The 21,509-nt window shown below is 40.9% G+C and overlaps 1 protein-coding gene across 6 annotated transcripts in view; it reads left to right on the top strand.

The window, feature by feature from the left end:
• Positions 1 to 12,952, top strand: part of CDH8 (cadherin 8) — a 239,377-nt gene extending 226,425 nt beyond the window's left edge. For 5 of the 6 annotated variants that reach the window (XM_081202702.1, XM_081202703.1, XM_081202704.1 and 2 more), the window contains 2 exons: positions 7,326 to 7,577; positions 10,809 to 12,952. In XM_081202702.1, coding sequence (XP_081058828.1) covers positions 7,326 to 7,577; positions 10,809 to 11,302 — 746 coding nt within the window. In that variant the 3' untranslated portion in view covers positions 11,303 to 12,952. Of the gene's footprint in view, positions 1 to 7,325; positions 7,578 to 10,808 lie in introns of those variants that run through there. The other variant, XM_081202706.1, reaches the window with a different exon arrangement.
• The last annotated feature ends 8,557 nt before the right edge of the window (positions 12,953 to 21,509 follow it).

Here is a 21,509-nt window from a genome sequence, read left to right as displayed (position 1 = left end):
AACCTTGAATCAGATTTGATTAATCTTCTTCCCCAATCCAATACAGTGCATGCAGGGGAGGAGGGAGTGCCGACCTGTTCACCATGCCTACCTGTTGTTTCCGGCATCCCCAGAGCCAACAGGGGATGCTAATTAGCCCTAATTCTAATTTATCTATGCAGATTTTGTATTCGTCAAAATAATTTCTAACTGCTTTAAGGTTTTCTCTATAATCACAAAGTATATTAATTTTGTGAAATAAATAAAATAACGGGAATATAGTACACCTTACCATTGGGTAGAAGACAGTGACATAACCAGGTGATCTATGTACCTGCTCATTCCATGATACAGGCAATAACTGCTGGTCAGTGTTGCCATATAATCATAGAATTGTGGAATTGGAAAGGGCCCAAGGGTCATGTAGTCCAATCCCCTGCAATGGAGGAATCCTAACTAATCCATCCATGATAGATGGTCATCCAACCTCTGCTTAAAATTCTCCAAGGAAGGAGAGTCTACCCCCTTTCTTGGAAGTCTGTTCACGTATCAAACAGCTCTTACTGCCAGAAAGCTGAGTGGGTTCCAGCACCTCTTTTTCTAGAAAAATAGCACTGATTGCGTTGATGCCTCTTCATTAATGAACATTATGGACTGCAGTACTGTTGTTCTTTAGATATCATTGATTCTCCACTCAATGTAGTTTGACACACATGAATCAAAATAATCTGATCTCACCTTTGTTTGTATGGATGTTCTGTGGGTTTTTTCCATCGATAAAATTGAAATCGTACACTGTGACCTGTGATCGAGGAAGCCCCCAGTTCAAATCTCATTTCAGCCATTAGCTCATTCGTTGGTGGAATAACTTAGTTCCTATGCATGTACACAGAAGGCCCCCCCAGATATAACTATTTTCATTTCATGTTGTCTAACTTTTCCCCAAGTGTAAAGAAATGTACTTCATCACAGCCCTTGAGATTTCCAGCTGCAAAGTTTCCAATTAAAAAACAACTTTCTTTCTGTTCAGAATTAACAAATCCAGCACAGATAATTTATAGTACAGTCTTTAATGCCATTAATGATTTGATCTTTCTAAGAACATTTTTTAAAAATGAAAAGAAAGAGAAGGGCAGAAAAGTAGCTAGCTAGGTAGAAGGTTACACAGCAGGGAAATCTACAGATCTCTAAATATTAAAGGCAGTACTGTGAATTGAAGAAATATCAGGTACACACACAAAAGGGCACTTCAGTGTAAACTGACTCATGGACTTTAAAAGTTCTAAATTACAGTTATGGTCTGATGCCAAGGCCCAGAACCATCAGGCAGAGTGAATCAATGGCTTCAAGCTGCAGATATTGAAGAACAAAAGCCACAACTCTGGGATGTCCTTCCTTAAATACCTCCCTGTCATTTCCTTTTATTGCCACACGCCGTCTTCTGCCCCCCCCAAAAAAAAATCTGTTTCCCTGTCTCCAGTATGCTGGAGGATGCTCTCCCATCACCAGTCTTGAAGCTCTAACCACCAGTACAATTGAATTCTTTTACATGGAATGGGTAGGCCCACCATCTTGCTCTTTGCCTTGGAAAGCAATATGTCTTGTTTTAGACCTGCTAGGGTCCCCTGTTTACACACCTTTACTCACATGGGCTTGCTGTTTCCAAGACTACTCTCATGCTAGTTCAAGTATGCATAAAGTATTCCACTCATATGATTCATTTTTATATCCGCTTGCATGCCACACATTTTAAAAACCTCCCAAGGGCATGAAGTGTCATCCTTGTGATCTGTAAATGTTGGGACAACATTTTAGTGGCTAAATCTGGAATGCGGTGGGAGCCACTGAGGAGGAAGCAAAAGCCACACTAGTAAAAGCATGCTTTAAGAGGCCTAAGGCATACTTAATTACCAAATTAGAGCTTAGAGAGGAAATTCATGAATTAATTAATTAACCTCCAGTGTAGAGGAGGACGCTGGAAGGCAGAAGTTCTCCTCGGATTGGTTGTAAAAAGACAGACAGGTGGGAGCTAACTGAGGGCAGACTGAGGTTAGTGGGGCAGTGCCACCTTCACCCTAATAACCAGCCTCCACTGGTTTGTGATGTAATGATGTTGTTGCTGTTGTTTTAAATCCATACATATGCACATGAAAGGCATAGATGGCAACTTAGCTTAGAACTCATAAGAATAGATCACAAAGCAAAGTGTGCTATGTTTTGTGAACCAAGGGATGGTTAAGTAAATGACATGAAAAGCATGATAACAAAGGATCAGCAGGTTAATTGGGGAGATGAGCAGAGAGCACCCTCTCAAGCACCTGTTTCCAAGCTAATTCATGCAGTAGCCTTGGTGTCTGCTCCAGTAGGAGCTGCCTGCTGTTTTCTGAGCTTCTAAGTTGTTGTTGTTTTTTTTTTAAAAAGCTCTCTACTGGGAGACAAAAGTAAACCAGATAAAGTGATTTTATTACTAAACAGGAAGGCTGGATTGCTTGAAAGTTTCAAACTGCAGAACTCAGAAAAGGAAGACTTCCATGGATAGCACCTTGCAACACTGAAGTAGCACTGTGAGAAGTATGAATGTGAGAAGTGGTTATTTTCCATTCCACCACATGCAGCACAGTTTCTGTTCCACTATTGTCTGTCTTCTGCACAAAACTACATTATTCAACTCAATTTCCACTCTGGCAAAATTAAGTAAATTACACAATTCATTAATTATGTGTACAGTGGTACCTCTGGTTATGAACACTTCTGGTTACGAATGCTTCAGGTTACGAGCTCCACTAACCCGGAAGTAGCTGCTCCTGGTTGCAAACTTTGACCCAGGATGCGAACGGAAATCGTGCACCTCTGGCACACGCACAGTGGGAGGCCCCATTAGCAAAAGCGCGGCTCAGGATAAGAACGGTTTCAGCTTAACAACGGACCTCCGGAACGAATTAAGTTCGTAACCAGAGGTACCACTGTATTACATAGCCTACTGATATGGAGAACTAAAGATAATAAACATGATAAGCAGAAAGAATCCAAAATTCACAGATTTGCCCACCCCTAATTAATCTTAATCTACTGGTTCAGTCACCTACCCTTAGCTTCTGGGGCTTGATTGGGATAAGACCTATGACCCAGGTGAAGCCCTGCAGAGAGAAAAACAGTTTGTGTGAGTTTGTGTTGACTGGCCTAAATAATACTCAGAAATTTAATAATAGTTCTCAGAATTAAATAGGCTGTAAACCAGGCTGCATGCTAACCAGGCTGCATGCTAAGTGAATTTGAATAGAACTCTGTCTCTTAGAGACAAGATGGATCAGAGCTTACATACATAACTACTTAGGTGAGTTAGTGGAGGGAGTACTTTACATTAGCCCCTTCAGGTTATTGTACCAATAAAAAAATACAGCTGTTGTCAACAGAAAAAAAATGAATAATGTGTCATCCCATGAGTAACTTAACTGAATTCCATAACAAAACTGAACTGTTTCTCATGTATGTATCAGTTTTGCCTGGATCTTTCTTCCCATGTGGTCATTCCCTGTTTTCTTGACTTTTTAAAGTAAGATTTTATTAAGACCTTTTATAATACAATACAATAAAAAACAAACTAATCAAAACAAAAACAAAAAAGAGAAAAAGAATGCAGTGTCTTCTCTGGCAGTCCTCTCCCCCCCCCCCCGGGAGCTCCTCTTTCTTCTCCCTCCCTGAGAAATTTTCTCTTCCCAGCCTTTCACATCAACCAGTGCCAGATTTACGTATGAGCTAAACAAACTATAGCTTAGGACGCCACTCTATTGGGGCCCTATACTATATAGCACATATTCAACACCTAAAACAGTGACAATTTGTTTTTGACAAAGGACAGCTGGACATATAAAGGGCCCCATTACCTTCAGTAGCTTAGGGTCTCATCAAACCTAAATCCAGTCCTGACACCAACCATCCATCACCTTCATCTGTATGCAAACCCATAATTAACTATGAGTAGAGGATTAAAAACAACAAACACAAAAAGCAGGAGAAAACAAAAGCAAGAACAAAGAAAAAAGAGGAAAGGAAAGATAACAAAGAGATTAAAAAAAATTAGAGTAAAAAAAGAATTAGAAAGAAAGAGAAAGAAATGAGTAAAAACATTAAAATAAACAAACTGATATAAAATTATCAAAGCATTCTAGAGATAATGTTTTAGGGGGGATATATAGGTGAACCATGCATACTCATTACATACTTTGGAAAGAATATAAATGTCAAACACATTGGATTGATTACAATAGCAGACTTGCAAAGTGAACAACAACCTTCCTTAAACCTTGGAGAGAGTCAGTGGCATGGTATCTAAATAAAAAACACCTGGAGTATCAGTATAAAGTTCAGGAAAACATACTTCTTCAAAAAGAAAATATGGTCTAAGTTCTTCTGGTAAGGAATTAATGAAAGAAATGAAGGGGATCCAGTCATCACAATATTTTTCTCTGGTAATGTCACCTCTGATTACTTTGCAATGTTGTGATAGTTCATCTACAAGCACAGCCTTCCAAACCCTATCATGCCACTTTGTATAGTTAACAAATGATCACTTCTCCATAAGATTGTGTTTTCCATCCAGGCTGCTGTCAAGAAATGGATTGTTAATGGCTTAAAGAAAATCTATTTATTTGTTCCTTGAAAAAAAATGATATCATGGCTAAGCCTGGCTCTTTAACCACTGTAATATTCAAAAATTTAGAAATTTTAGAATTCCTGTGGAACACACCACCCCAAAATTTGCTTATGGTTTGATCCTCCCACCCGAAGTGGATGGAATGATTCTTGCACTTTTTCATTCCAGTAATTGATAAACAAGCTCCATTTCCCTTCAAACTTTTCATTTATTAATCTGCCTTCTTTTACTCATTTTGTCAGTTTACCTTTGGAACCTTTTCCCACACCTTAAAAAAGGCATGTGACTATAGAAGGTGGTTTGAGATTTCCCCCAATTTTTGATTTTTTCCCATGATTTTAAACCCTTGGTGTTTAGTTAAACTTGCTACTTCTGGTCCTAACTACTATCACTGTGAGTCACATGGGGAATCATGGCTTGGAAGAAGAAGCCTTATCATAGCAGTAATTTCTAAAGGGAAAGACTAGAACCTCACTGTTCTAGCCTTCCTCTCTTATGGGGTGGGGCAAATCTGCCCAGTCTAAGTGGTGTGTGAGCAACATTTGTAATATGAAGGTAAGAGAAAAAAGAAAATGTTCTGAAAGCAATGCGAGGAGCAGCACAATGTATGCTCCAGTTCTGTAACTGTTTTTCAATATTGTTATTGTTTAACTTGAATACGAGAGTAATGGGAGAATGAACGATAAATGGAAGTTGGAATGATTAATGAATGGAATACTTAGACAACAGAAGCTGTTTATTGGACCTTTGCCCAGAACATTATTGTTCTTTCTTTAGGAAAACCGGAATCTCTTTTAGGTCTGGTGGAATATTATTTCTATTAACTAACTGTTGTTTTTTATTGGATAAATGTATCAAATGAATCTGAATCAGCATAAATCCAAGCACATCCATGGTAGCAGGATTCAAAATATTTTTTCTGAATAAGTAGTTTAAAACTTTGATGAATTGTTAAGTAAGCAAATGGGGGAAACCTTTAGGAAAACCAGGATCTGCTGTAGGTCTAGCAAAACATTATTTCGATTAACTTCCTGCTACTTTTTATTTGAAGAAATGTATCAAAAGAATCCAAATCAGTATAAACCCATGGACATCCATGGCAGCAGGATTCAAAATAGCCTTCTGAGTAAAGCAGTAAAGTACCCTGATGACTTGTTAAGTAAGCAAATAAATCAAACCTTGTTACATTTTTGAAGTGTTGCCTGGCATACACAGAACTGCTAATAAGAGGAGAGGGTTGGGTGGGATGCCGGGTGCCAGTAATCTAGGGTTACCTAATGTAATAGAAAAATCTCATACATCTTGCAGGAGAGTTGAATTCAGTAATTACCTGTGCGGTTCTTAGTTATTTGATTTACTGCTAACACACAGTGGGTGTCATTAAATAAAGCCAACATTTACCTCACTCCAGTGTCTGCAGCACTGCCTATATTTTTCCTAGTAAATGGAAGACAGGCCTCTGTAAATTCAGCAATTGTGGGAGTTAAATGGTGATCGTTTTAATGATGTCAACTGTGCCTAAGAACTGTGAAAAAGGTAACAAGTTTCACTATGCAAAAACAGAAGGAATGATTAGGCAGTCAACTGTATGTATGTTCAATTTCCATAGCGAAAGCTGTTGCATCAAAAGGCTCTCTGAGGGTTAAACTACCATTCTCATGATTCTTTGTGCTTTAAATGTGTTTTAATAGTGTCTTAAATGCATGATTTGGTTGCGATGACAACCCAATCCTCTGCTTGATGCAGGAAATCTATAGGTAGGGTATCCTCAGCAGATAAATGTTCACCTTTTGTTTGAAGACCACAAGTAAGGGAACACCTGCCCTGCAGAAGTAATTGGTTCCATTGTCCAAACTGCTTTTACTACCATGATGTTTATCCTGACGTTCAGTTGAAACCTCCCAACTTTTATAGACACATTTTGGCTCTTAATCCCAACTCCCAAAAATGTGCTTTATGAAAACAATATAAATTCAACAAGCTTAACAGAAGACAGTTTTAAAACAGCCATAAAAGCATAATTAAGCTCACCTAAGAAAAGCAGGTAGCCAGACCCTCTAAGGATGGGGTTGATAACCTGAGTGTCACAACTTTAAAAGTCCTGTCTTGCAACCCAGTCAAGTGTACCTCAGGGCAGGAGTGGGGGTAGAAAAAAGCTTCTGTTGACAAAAAACAATAGGTAGCCACAATCACATAGAAGGAGACAGTCCTTAATATATACCAGTCAGAGGTTCCTGCATAAAAACAACCTCTCTCTTCACCCACGCAAGGAAGAGACACTACCACTGTTCAAGGACCCATTTCAGCTGGATGAAATTGCTCAGTGAGTGTGCGGAGACGGCTCAGTGAATGTTGTGGCCTGGGAAGAGGGGGTGTAGAGAGAGTCCCAAGGGCCTGATAGAGGGGCTTGGAAGAGGGCATTTGGCCTCTGGACCTGAGGTTCCCCATCCCTGCCAATTTCCAAAGAGCTCCAAATGAGGCTAAGGATGGTAAGGAGAAAAAAGAAGGCAGCACTGATGGTACATCAATTTTTTCATGTCACATGCCATAAACTGGCAACACGAAGAAGCACTTTTGTAAAACTATAAAAATGAACACAAAATAAGGTAAGTAGATTTGGCTCAGTCCTCATCAAAGAAAGCCTTGCATTCTGCAGCCTTAATCTGAAATAGATTATCCCCTTCTTTTCCAGATAACACCCTTAACATTCTAACAAAACATAATGGATTCAGCCGCCAGAAGCAAGAAGTCTATTTTCTACCTATCATAATCAGCGACAGTGGGAATCCCCCAATGAGCAGCACCAGTACCCTCACCATTAAGGTCTGTGGATGCAGCAACGAGGGTATTGCCCAGTCCTGCAATGCTGAAGCTTATGTGCTCCCTATTGGCCTCAGCATGGGAGCTTTAATAGCAATTCTAGCCTGCATCATTTTGCTGCTAGGTACGTATTCATTTACTGGTCAGAAAGACTTCCATATGGGAAAGGAGCATCTTTCAGCAGTTGAGCATATGCTTTACTTGCAAAAGCTCCCATTTTAAATTGATTGTGTCTCTAGTAGTAGACCCACTACTGAAGACCCTGGAAAGCCACTGCCAGTCATAGTAGACAATTGGAGCAGTGCTTTAAACATGAGTGAGATTCACATGTTTCTGGTTCATAAATTGCTAAACAATATAGACAAACTTTTCTGGAAGAAAAGGATATGGCAGTGAAAGAGGTAAGTGGCTAGTAGATTCATTGAAATCAATAGCTTAGGTCCATTATTTGAAAAAGGATCTACCCTTAGTAAACTTGGGCAACATCGAATATTCCCAGAAGCCAAGGGTAGTCAACATGATCCGCTCCAGATGTTCTTGGAGAAAACTCTCATTATCTTTGACTATTCACCATACTGACTAGAGTTGATGTGAGTTCCCGCCTAGCATCATTTGGTGTGCGCCATGTTGACTACTCCTGCTATAGACCAACTCTTCACAAATGGTGACCTAGTGAAATTATCACAGTCTACGGGGTATCCATTGAGGTCTGCCAAACGGAAGATGACTCCTCTGTTTTTCCTTAGCTAGTCAGCCAGACTCAAAAGTTTGGATAGGTTACTATACGTCGTTGGAGGGTTACATTCTGTATGATTAGTAGAACATTGTGCAAGGTCTCATGGGCAGTAAACTTGTACAGTACCCAAGTGCTTAGAACACAATTACAGTCAAAACACAGATAATTAGATCACCTGACACATTTTCTGTTTACATTTGAATACTTGTGAAGGCATCTAATTTTTACTGGAGCAGCAACATTGGTGGAGAGCATGTTCAACTCATTTCCTCATGCTTTCCCCCATCAATATCAAGTCTTCGTTAAAGTTGCTGTTAGCTCCCCTGAAGGGTAGAGACCAAAGCCTAATTCAAACACTGCTACTACTGCTATTACTACTACCCCCCACTGCTGCAGGGCAGTGCTCCCCCACCCCCGAGGATACTCAAGGGCATGCAGTACTGACACCTCTTTTTTGGGGGGGGGGTTAAAAATGTGAATACTTACTGTAACAACTTCAAGGTGAGAACTGGCACCTGTTTTTTTTCTAGGAAAAAAACACTGTTGCAGGGCTAATAGCAACTTTTTTTGGGTGGTATCCAAAGTAGGAATGGGGTGGGAATTCAATTCAGTTAGCATTTAAATGTGAATTTGCACTTTCCAAAACAGTATGCAAACTGAAGCACCTGTCAAAATCTACACTTCTCCAAATTTTGCAATGTAGTTCTCCAACCAAGTCATGGGGCCCAGAATATGTATACAGTGGATGCTCGGGTTGCGAATGTGATCCATGCAGGAAGCACGTTCGCAACCCACAGCGTCCACAACCCGCAGCACCGAGTCTGCACATGTGTGGGTTGCGATTCTGCACATGTGCAAGCGCCAAGACCCAGAAGTAACCCATTTTGGTACTTCCGGGTTTGGCGCGGTGCACAACCCGAAATCATGCAACCCGAAGCGTCTGTAACCTGAGGTATGAATGTACTAGAGTAAATTGTTGCATATAAATACATATATCTGTGGAAATAAGATACACAAATACATTCTATTGGGGAAATTACTTTGCAAAAATGTTTATATTCTGGAAATTCCATTAAAAATGTGTTTTCATAGCTGAGTAATGCTCTTTTCATCACACATGAGAGAAGATGTCAATGACAGTAAAGCTCCCTCACAATGAGTTATTACCTAGCAGATGGGGTGTTAAAACATCCTGTGGATTGATTATTGTGTTCACATATATGTGCTTACATATTGGGATTGTTAGAAACAGATTTGTAATGGAAGCAATTGATGAATATTTGCAACAATATTACTATTAGCTGTAGTGGTTGTAGTAGTAGTGATAGTAATGATAGTAAAATACTTCACAAATAAACACATTGGACAATAGCCTTGAATATTTAGTGGATTTATTGAAATGTATACTAAACTCAAAAAGGTAGAATTTAGTTAATAATTTAGTTACCTTTCACCCTACATGTACACAACATACAAGCTGTTGGTTTTGTGTTCTGTATTGTTTAAAAGTATAAAATACTTAGTGTTATGATAAAATTGAGAATTCCTTGGATGCCTAGATACAAGTACTCTTTGGTGAGAGGGCCCCAGCAGAGATTTTAAAATGGCAAAACATGCAGCAAAGTAAAGTATGGAAATATAGGCTGTTGGACCTTCTAAATATCCCCTTCTAAATTGCATCCAAAGTTTCCCACTTCCCTTAGCATAGAAAGAGATTACATGTTTAGTAAGTTAAAATTTGTTTACTTACAAACACTTTGTCAGATTCATGTGCTTTTTTGTACAGCAACAAGAAAACACAGGCAGTTTAACTTAGGTTCCAAAATGGTAAAAGCTGCTGAATTATCTGCATAGAAACACAAAGATGGCCTGCTTAAGCCATGTAGTTTAAGTCTGGAACATCCAGTTTAGATCTCCTTACTGGTAGGGTCCAGTGGTGGAATGGAAGAACACAGGCTTGATAACTCTTCCTACCAAGGTGAGGAGGAATAACCTAGCTAGGCCTGACAGGACAGCCTACTCTGGTTTTAACCCCTTCATTCATTAGAGTTCAGACTCTGGGTTATATGAGGCTGGATATCCTACAAAAGCCTATGTCAGATCCATTTAAAGGGGAAATTTGCCTTTGGGGTGCATAGGTTGATGCTGGAACTAAATGCTGGCAAATCAAGCACCATGCCTTATCAGGAACTAGATCCACTTGACTATATTGACAATTTATTGCTTATGTCACTGATCACAAAGTTGTAAGACATGAGAGGCTATCAGTCAGGGAATACAGGTGAATAACTGTCCTCAGTGTTGGCACCATTTCCTGACAAACTGCATTTCCTGAGCTTGATCCTATCAAAGTCAGAGCAAGACAAGGATGCTCAGACTAGCAAGTGCCTCTCAGAACTTTTTTAAAAATGGGCCCTTTCCTTTAATTTCCTATCTCCTAGTTTCAGGGACCCCAAATTTCCTTCTCTCCCAAATTCATTTTACTTCATGTTCTAATAACCAAATTTCCAGTCAAGCCCTCATAGAAATATAAGCACCTTTTCACCCTCTGAGGAAATATTTTGCTTGCGTTAAGAACTGCTTTCAAAGGTTGATCAGCTTGTTGTATTTCCTTTACAGTCATTGTGGTGCTGTTTGTGACACTGAGGAGACATAAAAATGAGCCTCTTATTATCAAAGACGATGAAGATGTGAGGGAAAACATCATCCGTTACGATGACGAAGGAGGTGGTGAAGAAGATACGGAAGCATTTGACATTGCAACTTTACAAAACCCTGATGGAATAAATGGATTTTTGCCCCGCAAGGATATTAAACCCGATCTTCAATTTATGCCGAGGCAGGGACTGGCACCTGTTCCTAATGGTGTTGATGTTGATGAATTTATCAATGTAAGGCTCCATGAAGCTGATAATGACCCTACAGCTCCTCCATATGACTCGATTCAGATTTATGGGTATGAGGGGAGAGGCTCAGTAGCTGGTTCTCTAAGTTCCTTAGAGTCTTCAACATCAGACTCAGATCAGAATTTTGACTACCTCAGCGAATGGGGACCCCGTTTTAAAAGACTCGGGGAACTTTACTCAGTGGGCGAAAGTGACAAAGAAACTTGACAGTGGATTACAAACTTTTATTTTTTTCACTCTTGACTTAAGCGATCATGTAATATTTTAGGGCCACTGCTGTTAGTTATGACTAATGTGGCTTTTTGTTTAGGGGCAACTTTAGTGCCAGTCATCTTATAAAATCAACTACATTGTAATGTTGAACCAAAAAAGTACATAAATCAAAAGTATATGTTAGGAGGTCTGAGTCTTGTGGAGTGTGAAGTTAAGTACGTAGAGTGTCTAGAAGTCTTTGGATATTCTATATTCACATGACCACTCTGAAGATGGAGGTTTGGATCTTTGATCACCTTCAGTACATGAAAGGAAAGAAAATGGAGAAGATAGGTGCTTTTCTACATAATGGACCTCTATGGATTTTTGCTTATGAAGAGCATCTTCTGATAGTCCATTGAAAGCTAATGGTTTGCTTCCACATTGCCAACAAAGATTCCACCACAAAAACAGGAAAAAAAAGAATGTTAAAAGCAATATCTGGTCTTCTTTGCAATGCTGAATTTTTAAGAAAAGCATTGATAAAGTCCCTTTTGGCCTCAACTGTGCAGTGACTGTAAGTTGTACATAGGGTAATTCTTGGCCACAAAAACCACAGACTGAATATCATCTTCAAACATTGTGTCAAGCCTTAAAATATTCACATGTTCTTAATCTATTCCAGTGACAGGATTCAAAATCCACCATTGTGCAAATGTTCAAGTGGAGAAGAGACTAAAGTTCTCTACTTTTCAAACAAAATGGATTGTTTTCTAGAAGAATCACTCATTTCATCTACTTTGTCTTCTATAAGAAAAAGGAGGGAAATATGTGAAAGAAGATGGACTCATATACAAAAGCTGGTTTTATTGCTAAAGAACAAATTTATTTGTTTAATCCTTGAAATAAATATTTTATTGATGTCCATTACTACTTTTATTTATTAAGATTGATTATTGGTAAGAGTATAAGAGAAGGGAAATGTCAAAATTGTATCCATTAATAAAAGGTTAGAATTCTTTGTTCTATATATATATCTATATAAAATGAATGTTAAATGAAATGTACATTTTGAAAAACAAACACAAGAGATATTAGCAGTGGAGGAGTTGCAAGGGAATGGTAGCAGGGTGAGGGTGTTTCTGGAAGAAATTAACATTGGACCATTTTATATTTTCTTCATAAACCAAGAACTGGTGTTTTAGTACAAGCACAAGCAACTGGAAGCAAACTGGTTCATGTGAATATTTACAAAAAACAAAACAAAGACATTGAAAATTCCACACATTTCACCATAAAGTCACACATGCTTATAGTTATCCACTATACTAGAAGATCCGGTGTGTACATAATTTTCTTGCTTATGTTTTTAGGTTTTCTTATTTTCTAGAATATTCATGGTTATGCACAGGGATCTTGCTCACAAAGAAAGCAGCACTTAGTAGCTGTTGACATCCTCAATTTGTAATGAAAACTGACTATTTAGAAGTAGCAATTGTATAATAAAACTAAGTATTACATGCAATTCATTTTTACTTTTTTTCTATTTTTGTTTTGATGCAATTGTTTTCTTTATTTACTCCATGTATTGTATTCAGAAGACAAAAAACAACCAACAACTCCTGTATTGTTTCCTACTTTGTGGAAATATATTTTTATAAATACCTTCTTTGTGATCACCGTTTCTTTTCAGTTTTGCCTGCATCTTACAGAGACACATCATCAGCGTGTAAATAGATGAATCCTCTGAGAGCTGCAATTCGTTCTAAGGCTTTTAAATAATCAATGTGTTCTTTAACTCAGAACCATTCCATGATTCTCCCTGTTTATTAAAAGCAGGTTGAGTCAGTCATGAATGGAAAAGAGAAATATTATGGAGGCAATTGGTCCCTCCCTACTTGGATCTGTATGGGTTTCAATGGAACCCAATGCATAATGTGAAAGAGTTCTTGCATCCCTAACCATTAGCAGATAGGAAGGTGAGTTTGTGACTGACCTCCCTTCGAACTAGTCACTGGGATGGAGGGTAGAGGAGTTAGGTGGCACCAAGGTCATGGCAGCCTAAATACATCAGCAAGAGCACTGGATTGGCTCTGTCTGTGCATTTGCGCCATGCCAACCTCACCACTGCCTCTGCTCTCTCCCTCTCTGTCCTGTGACTCAGCTGAAGGGAGATCAGGTAAGTGGCACAGCTCCATCTGTGACTGCACCTAGCACATGATGAATGTAGGCAAAACTATCTCCAATCAAATATTGAAAACAAGCAAACATCACCATATTAGTTCAGGGTGTGTGTAGGTGTGTGAGAATCAAAATGTGTATTTCTGGAAGTGAGTTTTCAGAAATCATTGTGTAGAATAAATGCAGATCCTTTCATCAGTTTTTAGAAGGCAATCATATGCTTTTATTATTATTATTTCAATCCAAAGTTACATCAAAAGAGATTTCATTTCATGCCAGTTTTAGACTGTTGAAAATGTAGTTGGATTTGGGAAATCATGTCTCATTTCTAATCTGCAAATGTTATTGTGGTTGGTGTTATTTACTCTGACATCAATAATTTTCAAAGGGTTGTGTACTCAATATCTCATGTTGGTTCCATTTTACTGTCACAGAACAGAGGTTCAGTTACAAAAGAGTCAAGGTGGTGCTGTGGATTGACTATTGGACAAATGCCATCAAGTAATCTGTGGGGTTGATCTCAACCAAACTTTAAGGGGCTGAGTTACATCAAGTCATACTATTTGTCCAGCTAGCTTAAAACTGACAATATTGACTGGAAACATATCTTTAGAGAGTTGGAAATTCATTCATTCTGCTACAACCCAATGCACACTTACCGTGGAAAGAGTCAAAATCAATGCAGTGGACCTTACTTCTGAGTAGCCATGCATAGTACAATGTATACTACAATTGTACTAGAATTCTAATAACAATATTTTTTACAAAAATATCCATCCATTTTTGAGGATACAACTAGACATAGCATTGATGATGCTCCAATTGTATGTAGGGGTGTGTGTAAAGTTAATATTAGTGAAGGGGAAGGCCACATTAGGTATCCAAATGGTACCTCAAAGGGAGGTGATGGTTTCAGTTTGGGAAATGGATCAGGAATGGCACAAGTATAAAAGCATGAACTCTCCTTCTCAGATGAAGTCCTGATTCAAGTCTCTCCCTTCACACTCATCCACATGGTTGCTACAAATTTGATCTCAGATTTCCAGAATTACGTGTGGTTTGTCTCTAAATCTGTAGCCCTTTCAGTGAACATGTGAGGGCTTAAACCGTGTAGGAGGTACAGAGGCACTCATCTTGGTTTCATTCCCAATCTTCTCAAGCGTGTTCATCCTGCACCTTCTTCTCTTTACCGTCACACATTCAGTGTGGAGATCTGAAGGAGAATTATATGTTCTGTTGAATGGGGTTAGAATCCTTCTCACATGGTTCAAGGTTTCCAATCAAAGGGAGGGTTGTAACTATTCAGCTGAACATAGGATCACACCAGAGACCTTAATGCTCAACTTGTGAAGGCCAGAAGATGGGGCAGCTTGGAGTGCATGGAGACCAGTGACAGACTTTGGGCACTAAAATTTCAGTGGCACCCCGTATGATGCTACACTTTGTTCTACAGCATTGTTGTGGTATGGCACCCAATGAGGCTGAACCTGTTGTGTTACCCTAAAACCACCTCTGTGGAGATATTGAGGATAAAAATGGTGGGGTCAGTACTCTTACAGCCCCTATTTTGTTTCAGCCCCCACATGTTCACCCAAACACCTGAATACAGTTACAATGACACTGATACTGCTTCTGTTGTAGCACAGCTAGATTTAATGACTGCAGCCTGCAAACAACTGATATGCTAACACCACTTCTACATGCTTGTAAAGGTTTTGATCAAATTAATGAAGTCTCATGTTTATTGAAACTGTATTCACTGGTTCCATCTTTGAATAACTTTTACACAGCTCTTGCCTTCTAATCACAAACTGAACAGGGAAATTAATTTAAAGAATGGAAAACAGCCTTCATGAACATTTCAAAATGAAGCTGAATGGAGGCATATTGTTGCAGATTCCATGAAGAGTTGAACATCTTCTTGCAAGAAGCTCTATTAATCAGCTGCTCAAGGTGGAAAAGGTTTCATTTAGTTCAATTTTAAGTTGCATCATTCTGAGGGTTTTGGATTGTTAATGTGAACGTAAATCAAAAGCCAGATATAAAAAGCATCAAAATTATTACTAAACTGTAGAATAGCATAATCTTCAAGATAGATATTTCCCTTATTCATGCATAACTTAGATTATAATGCTGTGGCTAGACTGTTGGTGGGGGTCAGACTACTGCCAGTATCTAACACTAGTGCTTAACAGCTTGCACTGGCTGTTCATATGTTACCAGTCCAACTTCAAGGTTCTTGTAGTAATTTACAAGGCCCTCAAAAACTTGGCATTGGGCTTCCTTAATATCCCTGCCCAAACAATGAGATTTTAGGGTCTCCCAAATGCAGACTGGACAACCTACATCCTCCAGAAGCTATTCATTCAGTATTGTGGGCCCAATTCTGTGGAACTCTCTCCCAGCAGAAATCAGACAGGCCCGCTCCCTGTTGAATTTCCAACACCTGATTAAGACCTTTCTTTTAAAGCACACATTTTAACGTTTTAAGGAAGCTTTCGTTCTTTTATTATTATTTTAATTGATTTTATCCATGGCATGGATTTTATTATTTTTATGTACACCAACTGGAATCCTTGGTACATAAGTGGTATATAAATACCTAACATAGATATAGATGATATAGATATAGATGATATAGATATAGATATAGATATAGATATAGATATAGATATAGATATAGATATAGATATAGATATAGATATAGAGAAATAGAGAGATAGAGAGATAGAGAGATGATAGAGACAGACAGACAGACAGACAGACAGACTGAATGTAGGAATTCTAATCTGGAAAGAACTCCTAGTGCATGAGCAGTTGCTAACATATGATGATCTGCATGATCAGGACCATTGTGCAGGTAACTTACTTGTGCCAACAGTTCCTTCCATTGAGGGATTTATTTGCAGACAGCTATATGAAACATGTAGTGGTCAGAGGAAGAGTGATGAGATGTTTCAGACAGGGCTGAAGGTTTGCTCTGTTTCCAGATGAAATACAACAACAACACCCTACATCAGGGTGAAGTATGGGGCCATGCATGCTATTCCTGTCCCCATTGTAACTGTGAGCACTGGTCCCATCTATACCACCCCAACCTTCTTGTATTGATCTGGAAGGTCTGAAGGTCCTATTCAGGCAGTGTAAATGCATTCAGATAAGTGATCTTAGAAGTGTCCCCATGATTGGAAACTCCACATCCTCTTTACACTTTATTTCCATGTGATTTGGAACACTGCCTGAATAGGACTATGTGTATTGAAATTTTTGCAAGTAAGCAACTCGTATTCTGTCAGGGGGTCTTGTTATCTCATGATGGGAAAGTCAGTTTGGACATTTGTGAATTATGTAAATACAAAACATCCAATACAAACATTCTTGTCCAATTCCTCCTGCTCCTTATCACATCTAGCTGTTCACTATAGTGGGGACTGAGAAGGATTTTTTTTTTTCCTTTTCTGTGATTGGCTGACGGGGGGACATTTTTTGCCTACTCAATACTGTATTGCCTATAGAAGCAGTTAGTGATGGGAGCTGAATAATTAGGTTGGTCGGTAGTAGTCACCTTGCGTCTGTGTGCAGAAAAGAGGAGAGCACGACAAAGATAGTGAGTACCCTGTGGCCCTTTTCATGTGAATAGCAAGTCTGTTGCTTGTATCATAGAATCATAGAGTTGGAATAGACCCCAAGGGCCATCGAGTCCAACCCCCTGCCAAGCAGGAAACACCATCAGAGCACTCCTGACATATGGTTGTCAAGCCTCTGCTTAAAGACCTCCAAAGTAGGAGACTCCACCACACTCCTTGGCAGCAAATTCCACTGTCGAACAGCTCTTACTGTCAGGAAGTTCTTCCTTATGTTTAGGTGGAATCTTCTTTCTTGTAGTTTGGATCCATTGCTCCGTGTCCGCTTCTCTGGAGCAGCAGAAAACAACCTTTCTCCCTCCTCTATGTGACATCCTTTTATATATTTGAACATGGCTATCAAATCACCCCTTAACCTCCTCTTCTCCAGGCTAAACATGCCCAGCTCCCTTAGCCGTTCCTCATAAGGCATCGTTTCCAGGCCTTTGACCATTTTGGTTGCCCTCCTCTGGACACGTTCCAGTTTGTCAGTGTAATTTGCTTGTATGAAGCAGGATGAAGCAATTTCTCTTCTTGCCCATCCCTTGCCCCCACTATTTCACTCCAGTTTGTCCATGCCCATGTCACTGCTACAGCTGCCACAGTGCCCTTGCCCTCTCCACTAATTCTGCACCCTTGCCGCCGCCACAGTATCATGGGGGGCATCAACAGTGCAATTGCAGGTGAAGGTGCAGTTTTGGCATGACTGGCAGCAGCGCAGGTGTGTGGAGGTGGCTTGGGTCTGCAGGGTGGTGGTGTGGGAGAGAGGGCTGTAGTGGCAGGGCATTTTGCCTGCAGTGGCAAAATGTCCCAGGTGCTCCTGGTGAACCGTGATTACAGAGACTTGCACACAGTGCTGTGGGACCCATATGGCAGATTAAACTGTGTCACTCAGTTGGACAGGTGGGGTTATGAAGGGATGTGGGTCACAAAGGACTGCCACCATCACCTGAAGTGGTGTGGCAGGGGGAAAGAGATGGAATCAAAACCAGCCTGAGTCACTTCAGGGTAGGGCTCACACATTGATGACAGGCTTATGTGGCTGGTAGTGGAATTGCATAGTTACTAAACATGGTCTCTTTTCCCCTATGCAGTTCACAAGTTTCCAAGTTATAATTAATATAGTGGCCCCAGGTAAACCCCAAACTTTGCGACTGCATTTCCCTGGCCATTGGCCATTAGCCATGCTGGAGCTGACAGAGTCCAGCAACATCTGGATGGCCACAGGTACCTTGCTCTTCTCGGAAAACACCTGACATTCTCACTCCCTAACACACACCCCTCCTTTGATATGTTTTGCCTTAGCGGATGAAACTTGGGGGATATCTGATTTAGCGTGTTCTCACTAGCAGAGAGCACGTGTTGCGGTTGGGGAGCAGGCCACCATCATGACTAGGCAAATTTGGGGAACCCAAGCCGGTAAAGGGTTAATTGGGTTGCTGGGGATTTTTGTATGTTGCTAATTTGGAGGAGGGGTCAGAGTCTATAAATTGAGGAGTTAGACTAGGGGACGTCCTCTTGGCCGTTTTGCATGGGATCACATGGAGCACTTGGACAATCTTCTCATTGTCTGGTTACATTTCTTTATTTCTTTATTTCCCCTTTCCTTTTAATCCTCTCTAGTCCCTTAAATAATTTAATTTCCCCCTTTTCCTGTTCGATTTCCCACCCCACCCCTTACCCTGCCCTGTGGGAAGATTCTCCCTGTATCTGTGGCTTGCCTTTCCCAAAAGGAAGAGAGCCCCCATTAGGGGCTTTCTTCACAAAAAGGTTTCCTCCATTTTGCTTGTTGAAATTGTGGGGCTAGTCAGGGCTGTTCCCAGCTTAGCTGGAATCACTTTCGTTTACAGTATCCCTGAAGGTTGGCTTTATTTTGAGTGTGTGCAGCGCTGTTGGCCAAATTTTAAGCTAGCCTTGGGTGGGAGCACTAATTTGAGTTCTTTTAATATTGCTATGAGACTAAGATTCTCAAGAGCTGAAGCAGGGAGGCCTATTCGGCCTGCACATAACTTCCAAGCCCGAGTCTGCTACAGGTAGCAGTTAATTGTTAAGTCTCTGACACGTGATTCATTCTCTCTATGTATCTGCTTCCAGGCCCAGTTGCTGCTAATGTATATCTGAGGCAGACAGAGGGCCCCAGAGGCTCCCTGTGCCTCCAAGGACTATGAGCACTCTGTATATGCTCTTGAACTATGCTGTTTCTGAACAAGTTTATTTTCTTTAAGTTTGTTTTGCTCTGATAGTGGCGACTGCCTTTTTAGAGATGAGCCATTGTGGCTTAGTGGCTAAAGTGCAGGACTAGGACCTGGGAGACAGGGTTCATATACCCCTCTTAGCCATTGTTATAACAAAACAAAACAAACTGCTCCTTTTGAGCTATTCTGTTGCTGGGTAGTTCGGCCCATTTGTGATAAAATAACTTTGGGTTTCTTGAAGGGGTGCTTCCCTCTAAAAGGGCAAGCAGGGGTACCCGGACAAGCTGTGGGCTACCTCAACTTTGCTATTTCACTGGAAACATTTATGCCTGGCCTGCCAGGTGATCCTAGGGCTTTGCCCTAGAATTTGATGGCCTGGAAGCGTTTCCGGCCTGAATAGTGTCCCCATGTGGTCCATGAAGCATTGGTTTCACTGGGTCAGCGCATAGTGCCGGTAATGCCTAGGTTGCAGGATTGGTCCCTGTATGGGACAGCTGCATGCTCCCCCATTGCTCTACCTGGACACTTAGGTCCTTTTGGTGGTTACCTCACTGCGAGGGATGTAACGGGTGCCACATTTGCAATATGCAACTGGGAGAAAGCACCTTTGTGTGCCCGCATTGCAGTTTGCTCTGTGCGTTGCAGAGCACGGCGCTGCACGGGCTGCAATTGCATTGCATTGCTAGGAGATTTGCAGTTGCATTGCACGGAGGGTGTGTAGTTGCATTGCACGGAGTGTGTTGTTGCATTGCACGGAGTGTGTAGTTGCATTGCACAGAGTGTGTGTACATTGCATGGAGGGTGTAGTTGCATTGCACAGAGAGTGTTTTTTTTGCATTGCACGGAGTGTGTGTGCATTGCATGGAGTATGTAGTTGCATTGACCGGAGGGTGTGTGCAGGGCATGGAGTGTGTAGTTGCATTGCATGGAGTGTAGTTGCATTGCATGAAGGGTGTGTGCATTGCAGGGAGTGTGTTTTGCATTGAACGGAGTGTGTAGTTGCATTGCACGGAGGGTTTGTGTGTGCATTGCACAGAGTGTAGTTGCACTGCACAGAGCGTGTTTTTTGCATTGCACGGAGTATGTAGTTGCATTGCATGGAGAGTGTGTGCACTGCACGGAGTGTGTTTTTGCATTGCACAGAGTGTGTGTCTGAAAAGGAAGCTGGCTCGGCGGCAGATTGGTTGGGACTCCTTCAGGGGTTCTGGCCAGCATCGGCCCTGTAAATTCACATATCATGATGGCAGCACAAGATGCCCCCTGCCCAAGCGGGGGCGGGAAGCTGGCAAGCAATAGCTCAATATCTTTTGCCCATATTCCCATTTTATTTAGGGATCCAGTTGGATATTGTTGCTAAAACATGCCACTTGCATATGGAGAAGCTGTCTGCCTTGAAGGAAGTTATTTTGTAATACTTCCTCTGTAGCAAGTGATGCTTCATCAGATCCGATCTTGCTGGGTCACTTAATTAATCTTCCCACTAGGCCAGGCTGCCTGCGGCCTGAGGTCCCCTTACCTTTGTGTACGCCTACCAAGCGTGGTGAAGGCAGATATCAGGTGATGGTAGCAATTCCTGACCTGAATGTATGCAATAGTAGTTCGCCATGGCAGGATACCTTGAACCTGCACAGGGATTTTCAGGTTCAGGCTGGTGCTGCTGGATCTTTGCCCTTTGGTTTTTATTTCAAGGGCTGCTGGTGAGCAAAGCTATGGCCTCAAGCCTGGTGTGGTGAGGCAATCATGTGACATAACTTTTCTTGAGTTTTCCCCATTGTAGTAGCAGTTCACATGTGGCCCGAGGAGTTCAGTGACCATCGGATCTGCTTTTGGTCTGATAACCAGGTAGTGGTGAGCGTCTTGGCAAAACAGTCCTCACGCTCTAGCACAGTCTACGCCCCTCCGCTCATGCTTTCGAGCTGCGCCACTTAAGGTTTAATATTGTGCTTTCCACTCTCCAAATTACGGGATCCTCTAATGATGTCGCTGACACTCTATCCGATTTTCAGATGAAGCGCTTCAGATCCTGGGCTCCAGACTCAGCTATTGCCAGATTTTTTCCAGACCACCTGTGGCATTTTGACAACAATTAGTAATTACAGAGTGTGGCAGCTTCCATTTCCCCTTCTGCTTTTACCTATTAGGGGAAGGCCTGGATGGATTTCTTAGCCTTAAGCTGGCAGTTCTCAGCCATTCAGAAGAATTGGCCCCCATCCTCTGAGCAGA

This window comes from Podarcis bocagei (assembly GCF_964188305.1).
Source record: "Podarcis bocagei genome assembly, chromosome: 7".
NCBI lineage: Eukaryota > Metazoa > Chordata > Lepidosauria > Squamata > Lacertidae > Podarcis > Podarcis bocagei.
This window is presented reverse-complemented; position numbering and strand designations above follow the sequence as displayed.